The following is a 13,280-nucleotide window of genomic DNA, read 5'->3' on the forward strand; positions in this document are numbered from 1 at the left end:
ATGACCAAACCTTCTGTTGGTCTGTAAATGCAGTAAATTAGAAAAACTGCCTTGTATAAAATGTCTCTCTCAAAATGGCTGTAGTGAATGTCTTGAAATAGGCCTCTGTCTCTTTAAGAACCTCTGACCCTTTCAGACACGCCCCCTCCACACACTCTCTGTGGCATCAGTGGGGAGGGGGTTCTGCTGAGGAGCAGTGGTTGGTCACTCGGCTGGTGACGAAAGCTCGGAGGCGTCTCCAGGAGGTGGGGGCGTTCCTAGGAGGACTCAGGCAAAGCTATCCCTAAAATGGCCGCCATCAGAGTTTTTACAGATTACTCAAAAATACGTGAATGTGCCAAGGCAACACTTCAGGCATGTTTTTAATGAGGGAATGACATAATAACATGATGTAGAGCTTGAAAAAGTCGATTTTGCATAATACCCCCCTTTAAGATTGTTTTTCTGTGTGGCATTGCATCATTATTTATTTATATACTATATTATTATTTCATGGTTCTTCTAATTTGTCACAACTGAAACATAGTTCAGACTATTTGTTCAGATGATTTTTGTCTAGTTTTTATGAAAACATTGAAATAACTCGGTCACTAACTCCTCACACGTAGCTCAACATGCTAACATTAATATTCGTAAACACTGATCGGGCTGTATCGCGGTGGAATCGCTTCACAGTAGGTCTGTCTCGGCTCCAGGTCTCAGCGCTCAACCTGGACACAAGATCTATTTTTAATGCAAAACCTTAGGCTTGTTCACCTCGTTAATCCGTGATTAGAAGAAATGCAGAAATGTCTTGATGATGTAAAGGACTGGATGTCGCTCAATTTTTTACATTTAAACAACAAGAAAACAGAAACTGTCATATTTGGCCAACCTGAGCTTCCTGTTTTTACTGGTGCATGTAGCTACCTATCCTCTTTCTGTCGTCCATTTGCAAAGAGTCTTGGTGTTTATTTTGATGGTGCTTTTAAAATGGACAGACAAATAAGTTCTGTGGTAAGAACAAGCTTCTTCCAGCTGAGGCTTTTGGGCAAGGTCAAACCCTACCTACCACCATGCCAACCTGAGAGAGGAGAGCTGGACTATTGCAACTCATTATATTACGGCCTTGACCAGTCGTCCATCCGCAGACTCCAGCTAGTCCAGAATGCGGCAGCTCGTCTGCTCACAGGGACCAGACGACAGGAGCACATTACTCCTGTGCTTTCCTCTCTCCACTGGCTTCCTGTGACTTTTAGAATCCAGTTTAAAATGTTACTGTTTGTTTTTAAATCTCTTCATGACTTGGCACCTTCGCACTTAAAAGACTTGCTGAATTTGCACACTCCAGGCAGATCATTGAGGTCCTCGGACCAGTTGCTCATAGACTTTAGCCCACGGTCCAAACGAAAATCCAGAGGAGATCGAGCCTTTGCTGTTGCTGGCCCTAAACTCTGGAACTCTCTGCCTCTGCCAAACAGAATGGCCCCCACTGTTGACAATTTCAAGTCGTTGTTGAAAACGCATCTCTTTGCACTGGCTTTTAATCCAAGTTGAGCTGGACATTTGATTATGCTGCAGTTTTAAATTTTTGTACATTGTTGAAGCAATATGTTTTTTGTGTGTCTGTATTTTTGCACTGAATATGAAAAGCACTTTGGGGCAGTACTCTGTTTTTAAATGTGCTATATAAATAAACCTTGACCTTGACCTTGATTATGCGGCCGATTGACAATAATAAAGAACGTTTGGAAGCACAATATGCAGAGGTCGTTGTTCCGCAGGAGCTGCCTTCTCCCCTCTATGAGCCGCGCTGCTGCTGCAACACACACAAACTGTTCAGGGCCTCGTTCATTTCGGATTGGACTGATTAAAATAGGCCAATAAGGTTTATTAGAGCAGAACGACTGGCTAATACAAATAAATAAAAAGTATGGAAAGCATGGGGCGAAAAGGGCACTCGGGGGCACCGTCCCAGCAGACTTCAGCCCTTTCACTGACGGAGTGAGAGCTGGACATTCATTGACTTCGGTTCCAAACAACGTCACAACAAAGGCGCGTTACGACATCGGCCTCATGTTTGTCTGAACCGACGGCAGAAAACGCCACCGTCCAGAGGAAAGCAACATGTTTGTGACAAGACGTGCTTTTAACGCTGCGATTATTTAACGTGTTTCTGAGGGAGATTAGGTTGTTATCGGGACTCTGAAGATGCGTGTGCTCTGTGAAGTCTACGAGGTCAATGAATCAATTAAACTAGTTTCTCTTAACGGATTCAAAACATTCTTTCAGGAGGTTGTTTTATATGAACAGGTGGAGAAAGTCACTGTTTTGAATCTGACATGTGTGAACAGATGTATGTTGTGTTTTAATGTAAGTTTACATTTGAATCTATCTGTTCCTGTTGAAATATTATATTTCAACAGGACCTTCCCGGATAAATAAAAGCTTCACGAAAGAATAAATATCGCACTAAACAACAGATGTAAATCATCATAGGTATAATATGTAAGTCCAATCAATCAGACTACAGGTGGATTTTCTTGACATTAAAGCTGATGTTTTGTCACAGTGCGATAAGTATTCCAGAACAGAAGAAACATTTTTTCCATAAACCCAATTTTTTTCTTCTAATTTTTTTTCCCTAAACGTTGTTCCAATTTCCCCCCCCACATTTTTGTTCCGTATTGGAGATGAACTCGCTATTCTAAATTTTGCAGATCTTCCAAACATCAATTTCAATACTGCTCAGCTGCAATGCCAGACGGGCTATTATCTGTAGTTTTATTTTACACAAATACCTGCTCCTCTGTCAGGTCCATCCTATTCTATTCTAAGAAACACACAATCTGTGAATCACACCCAGGACACTGCACACGCAAAGTTCCAAGTCCAGATCTCGAGACGTTTTTTTTTTTTCTTCAAAGGAACGTCTCGCTCTTTATCTCTGTCCCTTTGTCCCGTTACAAAACATCAACTTCTACTGAGCAAAACAACAGAGACGACTGAAAAACAAGGATTACGGAGCCTAAAGGTGCTTTTCAGAAATCATTCAACAGATTCCAGGGATCCAATGTTCTATTATCCATCTTCCGTTACAGAAAAAAAAAATACGGTGCTTAGTCAGAAAAAGGTAATTTAGTCCCCTGTAGTTTAGCCATTACTTACAGAAATGCAATATTTTAAACCCATTGGATACAACTTTTGAGCAAAATGTGTGTAAAACGGACAGAAAATGCTGAATGTGTTTTGACCTATATTTTTTTTTAATCTCTGCCTGCTGGAATCATAATGTTTAATGGAATTTCAAGGCAAGTCAAGTTATTGCCCACACACTATATGCCCAGATTTAGCTTCTTGGGATTTGCAAACATTCCATCAAAAAGGAATGAGAGGGTTAATTTGACATTCACTCTATAGGCCGTGTATGGAGCCGCAGTCCGACATAAAAAGATTCAAGCAGTACTAACTAACTTGTTTACCTTAATAACTCCTCCTCCTTCCGTAGTCCCTCTGTGGTTAATACAAGTTAGTGTTGATGAGATGATTGGGGGGGGGGGGGGGGGTGTCTCTGGCCAGAAAACCACAATTGCAACTTGACTGCACCGGGTCGGAGGTGCAATACACACTAATAGAATAACAAAGAAGAAGCTAACGGGCTAACGGGCAAAGCTAACTGCGGGCTAGCGCCACTTAAACAGTATTTACAGCCAAGTTTGAGTGAAAAAAAACTGTCTCCATTGTGTAATTGGATGTACAATATCCCTCTCTGCCTTTGTCTTTTCTGTCAGCGTAGTATTTACTCTCACGGACAATTAATGAGTAAAAAACTGTAACATGCTACGACACCTGCAGTGGCGCTTATGACCAGGGGCATGAGCTACTGAACTCTGCTTTAATGACGCGGGAACGCAATGACAATAATGACCAGTAGGGGCGGTGTGCAGGCAGTACCTTAAAGTACATGATTTCATCTGTGTAATATGTAGTTTGGGCTGTCACACGAGAGGGCGGGGTTAAATTCCTGGTTCCTCCCTGGCATTACACTTTGCTTTCTCGTTTACTTCAGTGTGAATGAGTTAAAACTGAAGTTCTACTCTACTACCACTACTACTTCTCCTGGGACAGAATCGCACAGACAAAACTAAACAAAAAAAACTCTTGAAAAGTGGCTGTAACTTTTACAAAGGTAATGTTTTATTCATATGTACATGTATATATTATTCTATGGCCGATAAAAGGAGAGAATTTACAATGCAAAAAAAAGAAAACAACAAAAATCTGTACAAATTAATAAATAAACCTCAGACATCATTGTTATTTTTACACGACACATCGGTGGGAAAAACAAAATCAAGAGGCAGTTGTTTCTTTTTGTCTTTTTTTTTTAGAAACTTCCAGAAATCCGACAAACAATGGCACCCGATCAAACTCCACACGTCACTTTGAACTTTTGTTGTAAACCTTTTTTTTTTTTTAATTCACAAAATGTTTAAAGGACACTGAATACGACATTTAGACTTTTTTCAAAAAGGAAATGACACTAGAAGCACTCGAACCCGACGAAGAAGAAACCGCGGGAGAAAATTCAAGCCCAAAGAACGTGTAAAAAGAGTTTAAGTGCGATAACATTGTTTTAAATTGATTCAAAAGTTCAGAAACATTTTTTCCCCCACATTTTTCCACCATTTCCCAGTTGGCTATAGACCACCAACGGCCTAGCGTAGCCTAGCTGAGGGGGTAGAAAACCTTGCATGAGAATTCACTTATTTTAGCCATTTTCTGGTGGACTAGTAACATATTTCTCACACATCAATAAAGTCAAGCCAAAGTTGAGTCCATATGGAGGGCAAATTGTTCATTAGAAGCAAAAAACGGCCATCGTTAGCATTGCTTCGCTAATCTTAGCATACGTTAGCATACTTCCTGGTTAGCATTGTCCGTTTTTTAAGTACTCATAAGCTGTTGAACCACTTTGCTCTTCTTTATGTCTCCGTATTTTTATTTAGTAGAAAAATATATTAATAATTCAGTATTTGTTAAAGTAATGGTGGAGAAATGGGAGGTTTTTTTGTGTTCTTTGTTTTCCCTCTGGCTGCTTTAAACGTGACCATATATGGGCATTTGCAAAGATGCCGTCTGTATCTATAACACGTATATAGGGCCCATATCAGCTAATCATGTTAAAATGTTATCGTCCATAGCATTGTAGCTCAAATATGTCATTGTTTTGGTATCGCAATACTTTCAATACATGTGTTTGGAGGCATTTTTATCACATACTCCTTTGTTTTCCAGTTTTGTGTTAATGCACTTTTCAATCCAAACGCTTCAGTTAATGTCAAATGGCATTTGGTTTATAAAGTTTGGACACAATACCCTTTACACATTTTAAGGTAAACATGTCACTTATTACAATTACTGTATCGCAACACGTATCGGATCGGCCCCTGGGTATCGTGATATGTATCGGATCGTGACAAAAGTGGATCGTCCCAGCCCTACTAACTATAAAATACTACATTAAAGGCAATGTTTTTTTTCCCCCCGAACAACTGACAAAATACATCAACTTTTGAAATTGAAATGTCTAAATAAGTTCATTCTCTCCAGCGGTTTCTTCAAATCCTGACCCGAGTCGTAACTTTCCCACTTTCATTTCATCTTATTTTTTTCGTCATATAACAGTAAACACGTCTCACTATGGAAGGCTGTCTCTTTTTGGCACAAATCTCCCAAATGTCACGACGCACCGAGCAGAACCTTTCCCCCCCCTCTTTGTTCGATTTCTTTGTTTGTTTTTTTTGTTCAGTTCACAGTGCAATGCAGAGACTCAAATTTCAAGCTCACAGTGTTGGAAAGCTCTGCCCCACTTTGATTTTTTTTTTATCTTTAAAAAAAATCTCACTATTGCTTCCACCGACCAAAACGAAAATCTGAAGCCAAAGTCACTTTAACAAAGAAAGCGCGAGATGTAGGTTTCAAAAATCAAACTCCAATAATTGAACTTTGTCACTGCCACAAAAGCATTTTATGGTAAAGTAGTGAAGTTGTGCTAGGAGACTAAACACTACCCTCTAGTGGCGAGCAAATGCATTACGTTTTTGGTCAAAATCTGTTCTTTGTAACTTTTGTGACACCAAATTCTGATTTAATGTTGGTTATTTTTTTCTGACATATTTTAATACCAATGGAGCAGGACAACAGACTTTACAAAATCCGCTTTCTCGTTTTGTTTCGCTTAAATTAAAACAACTTTGGACCCTGATATGAACTTAAACAGAAGAAAAATCTAGAATTCTTAGCTTCAGGTTTCACCTTTATTAGTTTTGTCCTTACAGTAAGTTCAAATGTCTCTGATCTTCTGATTGGCTGAATCTATACTGACCATAAAATGCATTTTGTGGCAACGACACATTTTTTTTAACTACATTTCCCAGAAGCCTTTGCACGCCGTTAAACCTGACCTGTGACGGCGTTTTGTATGAACTCCACAGGAAACGAATCTAGAAAACATCAAGGTGCGTTCACAGACTGCAGTCGCTCGGAAAAAATAATCAGAAAAAGAATCTGCCGTCACCGAACCACAGTCGAATGAAACAGAAGAGTTTAAAATGTTAACAGAGAAGCAAAGAAGCAGGCTGGTTTAAAAAGCGCACGGAGCCGCCATGTTGGAAAAGTCTGACTAAAAGTAGAAAATCATACGCCATTGACTGAAGTTGTTCCTTGCAATGTTTTTAAAATCCTTTCTTTAGATTCACGTTGGGTTAAAAGGCAGGTCTTCCACTAAATCCACACAATGACGACATCCAGAACATTGTTTTCCACAGAAATCCTATTTTACGCGTTTGTACAGCTGTTTTAAATATATAAAACACAAGTATTGGTCTAATTACTTTTGGCTGAGAGGCCGTGTGTGCAAACTGCAGTGCTCAGTGTTCATCTGAACAGGGCTGCCAGGATTGGGTAAAGCTCTTTTAAACCAGTCAGCTCGGGCTGCACGATTAGCCTTTATCACATTGAAATGGAGCTACTGTGGTAATGTAACCTCAAGGGCCTGAGGGGCGTGTAGGGCTGGGTCAGGGAATTATCGTTTCAAAATGCAAAAGTCGACTAAATTCATGTTAAATTCAAATAGAAAATAAGTGACAACTAGACAAAAATTTAAGAGAATTATTTGACTAAATCTTAAGGACATATTTGTCAAAAGACTAAAACTAAATGAAAATATGTTGTCAAAACTCAATAAAACGCCTCTTTGCCTCTGGCAGATTTGTATCTAGTTGCTGATGAAGCTGAACGCCTGAATACTGTGAGGTTTAAAGGGGGGGGTATTATGCAAAATCGACTTTTTCAAGCTTTACATCATGTTATTATGTCAGTCCCTCATTAAAAACATGCCTGAAGTGTTGCCTTGGCACATTCACGTATTTTTGAGTAATCTGTAAAAACTCTGATGGCGGCCATTTTAGGGATAGGTTTGCCTGAGTCCTCCTAGGAACGCCCCCACCTCCTGGAGACGCCTCCGAGCTTTCGTCACCAGCCGAGTAACCAACCACTGCTCCTCAGCAGAACCCCCTCCCCACTGATGCCACAGACAGCGTGTGGAGGGGGCGTGTCGGAAAGGGTCAGAGCTTCTTAAAGAGACAGAGGCCAATTTCAAGACATTCACTGCAGCCATTTTGAGAGAGCCATTTTATACAAGGCAGTTATTCTAATTTACTGCCTTTACAGACCAGCAGAAGGTTTGGTCAAAGGTTTTCATTGTAGTGTGATATAGACTGGTGCTATGTGATTGAAAAAAGCATAATACCCCCTCTTTAACAGTAGTGTTGAAGTATAAATCCAGCCTGACGCTCAACTACATGAAAAATAAAACATAGGTGATACGTGCAATATTAAAACCGCAATATCTGTCAGATAATGTTAAAATCCTGCAGCCCTACTGTCCGTGGGGTTTAATGCTGCTTCACATGAAAAATAGGAAATATTTAGCTTATTTTTTCTTGATTTTAAAGAGCTGCGACTCGGATTAACTACGTCCGTGGGTTTTGGGCAGATGTTATTGGCTGCTGATACCTGGCAACCCTGGGTGAGAATGGAGACCGAACTTGAGACGTCAGTGAAGCCTGGAACGGTCGTTTTCAAATGTAGGGCCTACACGTTCCAAGTTTAAAATAAATAAATCTACTCACGACTACAAAACTGTCCTCGACTCATCTCTCGCTCTACCTGACGCGCCCTCTTCGCTTTCCTTGCTTTGCCTTTCTCTCCTGCTCTCACCTTTCCCTCTCAAACGCCGCCTCCCTTTTCTCCAACACGGCGGCTCCTGTAGCAAACACAAAGCGCGTGTTAATCGTAACATTAGCAGCACCATTAGAAAAACAAAAACAAAAAAAAACACATTGATGCAAAGTAATCATGTACAAAGCAAAAGACATAAAGTTCAAAAATCGTGACCCAAAAAAAGCTATTAACAAAACTTCACAGTCCAGTTGTTGGTATTTACAGCGAAAAGTGTAACGTTTGTTCGTCCAGGCTGAGAAAATTGACACTTTTTGTCGTTCGTCGGCTTCCCGTCTCTTCCCATCTCTTTTTTTTTTCTTTCATTTTACCAAAATCCACAGCTTTAGAATCCTGAAATGCAACAGCTTCTTCAGTGCGTCGGGAAAACCATCGTAGTCGTCAAGTAAAAGGACGAAAAAAAAAAAAAGAAAAAAACGGTCCAAAAATTATTTAAAAAAAATTGCAAATACACAACATTCTGCGGGCGCACGCGGCCGTCACCGAAGCTTCAAAATCCATTAAAAAAAATAATAAAACAAATCAATATTATGGATGGAGAGAGTGGTTTTAAGTTGTTCGAAAGTGGCTTTGAAAGTAATGTGCAAAAAAAACGTAAACAAGTTGATCTTTAATGATCAGAAACTCCGGTCGATTGAAAAATTGCTGGATTTTCTTGATTCGAGAGCTCACGTTTCGGAACCTGAACGACAACAAGTCAAGAAATCGAGATAATTCAGCAGTTCTGATCAATCGGACTTAATGGATGTCTCAGAACTCCCATTTTTTGTTGTTGATAAAATCACTTCCATTTTGGTCATTTTTCTTGCGTCAACCGGTGAAGCCCTTCCAGCATCTCCGCCGCCTTCACTTCACAACTTCCTGGTGCCACTTGGTAACAAAAAAAAAAAGGAAAATAAAAATGTAAAAATCCATGAACATTTCTTTCCTCGACCTTTTGACGAGGCTCCGCTCCCAACGCTGGCGTTCTCGGTCGCGCGGCGGTCAGTCCTCTCGTAATCGGCTGCGATCCGAGCCCGAAAGCCACGCCGCCGTTGAGCGTTATTTAAAAAAAAAAACGTGTCCTTCCTTAAAATTGTTTCAGAAAATGCCCTTCGCGATCTTCAGTCCCTTCTGTTTCATTCGGGGCAGAGTGGAGCTGGCCACGGCTTTGGCTCGGACCGGGCGCATCGAGCCGCGCTTCTTCAGCACAAAGTCGTAGTTGGCAGTGGAGTTCATGGCGTAGAACACGTTGGCGTTGTCCGGGATTCGCAGCTCTGCGAGAACGAGAGGAATAAAAGAGGGGTTTAGTCGACTTGAGCGCAAAGAATCGGGGTGGAACGTGTGGGTCAAAGTCCTCACTAGGGCTGAAACAACTAGTTGATTAATCGACCACTAATCGATTACTAAAATAGTTGTCAACTATTTCAGTAATCGATTAATCGTTTTCTAGTGAACACAGACTAAAATAGAGCAAAAATGACATGACAATTATGTATTTTGGATGAAAACCTACTTTATTTTTAAAGTTAGGGTCTACAGTGTTTTGTACATTGTAAATTTCATAAATATCTGTCTTTGCCTCGTCCAATCAGAAAGCAGAATTAGCACAAAGAGCCTCCTACAAACGTTTACTTTAAGTTTACACTGCAAAAAGGATTTAACTAGATCAGATAAACATCTCAATTTGAGCACAATAATCCAAATTTTAGTTGTTTTGACTAGTTAAGAAGTTCTTGGGCATTTGTCCTAGATTATTTCACTTGTTCTGAGATGTTTCTGACTCGTATCGATATATTTCGTCCTTATTTCAGGTCATTTTCGTTGCCAATAGGGTAAGATCTCATTGGCAGTTTTACTTTCTTATTTCAAGTGAGATTTACCCTAGAACTGGTCTGAAATGTCCTCAAACAAGCAAAGTAAACTTGCTCCGATCAGGAAAAGTGTCTAAATGAGTGAAAACCGCTCAAAACAAGATACATTTCCTCAATTCAAGTCATTTAAGCCAATGCTTGATATTTACTTTTTGTAGTGTACTCCATCAACATGTCCTCAAGCGGCGCCACTTTCGCTTTATGTGGTCAAAAACTTTAAAAAATACAATTTCCGCGCACCTTTCACAGCCAAGCGATTAATCGATTAATCGTGAAAATAATCGGTAGATAAATCGATTATCAAAATAATCGGTAGCTGCAGCCCTAGTCCTCACCCTTGTCCTCGGAGATCTTCTGCATGAGCTCGTACTCCTCGCTCTTCTCTCGCTCCAGGTTGTGTTTGATCATGGCTTTCCTGATCACGGCCGGCGTCTTGTCCTGACTCGTCACCTGAGGAGACACACTCGGTTAACCATCAGGGGAAACCTTTCAGGGGTTTACCGGCCAGAAAGGGATTTGTACCAGCTTCAATTTAGTCATAAGGTTTGGGTTTGTAATTGAAGAGATATAATGAAGCTTATGCGCAAATTTAACCTGGAAGACCTACCATCTGCATTCATTCATCACCTCATCACTAGGGCTGGGTACCGATCGTTTTTTTTCGATACCACTACTTTAACATTTTTTACCTTCTGAGCTGCAGGAACAGACCAGATCCACATCAGGCACCGTTTTCTTTCAGCTAAACTTTTCTAAACACACTGCGCTGTTCGACAGTGAAAGCTCATCACACGTCAAAGATCTGTTACATAGTGAGAGCGCTCACTCTGTCACTGACAATGCACCATAACTGTTCCAAACATGGCTAATGCAGAGTGAGCGCTCACCTTTTTCCAGAAACAATCTTTGATCCCAAATGCTCCGGTGCAGCTGGAGTTTAAACAACAGCAGTAACTTCAGGCTCTGCAGGGCTAAAGCTAAAGGTAAAGCCAAAGAGTTTCTCGTTGTCATACCGTGTTGTCACTGCTTTTCTCTTTGTCTAAGAGCTCTAGTTTCTTAGTCCTGGTTTAGTCCTGGTTTAGTCCTGGCTCAGACCGCGGCTCTGCCATCTCTGATAATGACTGAAGTGTTAGTAAGTTACAGCTTTGCTTCTGCATTTGCGCTGAAGCTGCTCATGAGTTCAGGCTTTTTTAGACTCACTGCGGATCATTTATTGACGTTTGGAGAGAAAAAGTACCGAAAATTAGCACCAAAAAAAAAGTTTTTCGATACTGCCCCCTACCGGAGCTTTTCGGTCGGTACCAAGTAGGTACCGCTTAACGGTACCCAGCCCTACTCATCACCGGCAGCGCACTCCAATCATCCAATCACGGACCCCGCTCAAGCCGCACCTTCACAACAGCCATTCACAGCAGCTGCTCATCCCCTCACCAGCCGTTCATCGCTCAGGATCCCCTTTTTTAAGCTCCCTGGTCAATCACTCAGCCGTTTGCCAGCCGTGCTACGACCCTCCTCCACCCCCTTCTCCGTCTGGCTCCTCCTCGGCTCCGCTCATCAAGTGGCCAACCCAGGTCTCCTCCACCACCACCAGGGTCCAGGCTCCGTGGAAGATCATGGCTTTCATTCGTCAAAGCCATGCATTCCATATCGTTCGTTCAGTCTTCCGCCGGGGTCTGAGCCCCAATAATTCATGCTCGTTAATAAAACACTCATACTGTCATTCTGTTTCTGTGAGTCCTTTCAGGTTGAATTGCAGCTCACTAAATATATAAAGTCACTTCTAGAAGTCAGAAAATCTTTTAAAATAGAGATACGCACTTGTAATGAATCTCTCAACCCCCGCCTGAACCGAGTGCATTTTCTCCAAATCTAAAAGCTTCTTGAAAAAAATAGCGTGTCAAAATAGCGATGAAAGCGGGAAAAAAATAAAAACGGTCAAAAGAGCGACAAAAACGGGCCAGAAAAGCGATGGCAGAAACACAATGGAAGAGCAAAAGGGTGATGAAAAAGCAACAAAAATGCCACAAAAGAGCGACAAAAAACGTGACAAAAAAAGTGACGAAAACTCAACAAAAAAGCATCAAAGAAATGTGACAAAAACGTGCTGACAAGGCAACAAGAAGCTACGATCAGTTTTGTAGGTCTTAGCTTTCAAATGTGCCGTGACTCTGGCCGAAAGGCTGTAAGCTCCAGTCGAGAAGCTTTAAGATATGGGTAAAACTGGAGCGAGGGTTTAAGGATACGTACGCTTTGATGAAAACGTCTTATTCAAATTCACCAAGCGAGCTGGCATTGCACTTGCGTTCAGATTTAGCGACTTGTACGTTTTGAAATCAGGACGCTTACCAGGATGCTCTTGTACATGTTGCCGTTCTCCACGTCCAGGCTGACTCGGATGATGCAGCAGTCGTCCACCTGCTGGTTGTAGAGCGGCAGGGACAGCGTGGAGTAGTTGGACACGGCGGACACGGAGCGTTTGTGATGGGAGCGGGAGGCGGAGAGCGGCGTGGAGCACGACACGGAGGAGGCGGACGACGAACCGGAGCCCGAGCTGGAGCCCATCCCCGACGTGTCGAGGGACGACAGGGACGTGCACTCCCAGAACTGAAACGCGACACAATCCAGGTTTAACTCACTCCCGCAGGGGCGACTGGACGAGGAGGAATCTTTGAGCGGACCAATCCCTCACATTCAGAGTGTGTTTACATGCGCTCCAGTATCCAGGATATTAATGGGGATTTTTAAGTTTCCTTTCCTGGATAAACCAATATCCAGAAAACCAGGATAGTCTCACTAGGATAATCCCACAGTTTCCAGGATGCTGCATCATGTAAACAGAGTAACCTGGTTTTTCACCATTACTGACGTACTGAGCATGTGCAAACCTTTGAAACAGACATGGAGGGAGCAAAAACTTTCCTACAGCCATTTTATCTGGTACCTGGACTTTTAAAAGTGTATCTTCTAAAAAATAAACAAAATATTGAAGCAACCTTAAAAAACAACTACTTTTTTGCTCCATGGTATCTCCAGTGGAAGTCAGTGCTGCTCTCAGGTCAAATAAATTGTTTTCAATTCTCACACCTGTCACTGAAGCTGGGAAAGAACTCTACTGTTTTAAGTGCTTCCTTGGATAGTTCTTGT

The 13,280-nt window shown here is 41.5% G+C and overlaps 1 protein-coding gene across 4 annotated transcripts in view; it reads right to left on the reverse strand.

The window, feature by feature from the left end:
- Positions 1-9,219: 9,219 nt before the first annotated feature.
- LOC306971251 (ral guanine nucleotide dissociation stimulator-like) overlaps positions 9,220-13,280 on the reverse strand; it is a 71,047-nt gene continuing 66,986 nt past the window's right edge. For 2 of the 4 annotated variants that reach the window (XM_079567472.1, XM_079567471.1), the window contains exons 16-18: positions 12,483-12,740; positions 10,472-10,586; positions 9,224-9,539 (exon numbers count right to left, since the gene is read on the reverse strand). In XM_079567472.1, coding sequence (XP_079423598.1) covers positions 9,364-9,539; positions 10,472-10,586; positions 12,483-12,740 — 549 coding nt within the window. In that variant the 3' untranslated portion in view covers positions 9,224-9,363. Of the gene's footprint in view, positions 9,540-10,471; positions 10,587-12,482; positions 12,741-13,280 lie in introns of all 4 variants that reach the window. The other 2 variants (XM_079567470.1, XM_079567469.1) reach the window with 2 other exon arrangements.

This window comes from Gobius niger (genome assembly GCF_951799975.1).
Source record: "Gobius niger genome assembly, chromosome: 1".
NCBI classification, from domain to species: Eukaryota; Metazoa; Chordata; class Actinopteri; order Gobiiformes; family Gobiidae; genus Gobius; species Gobius niger.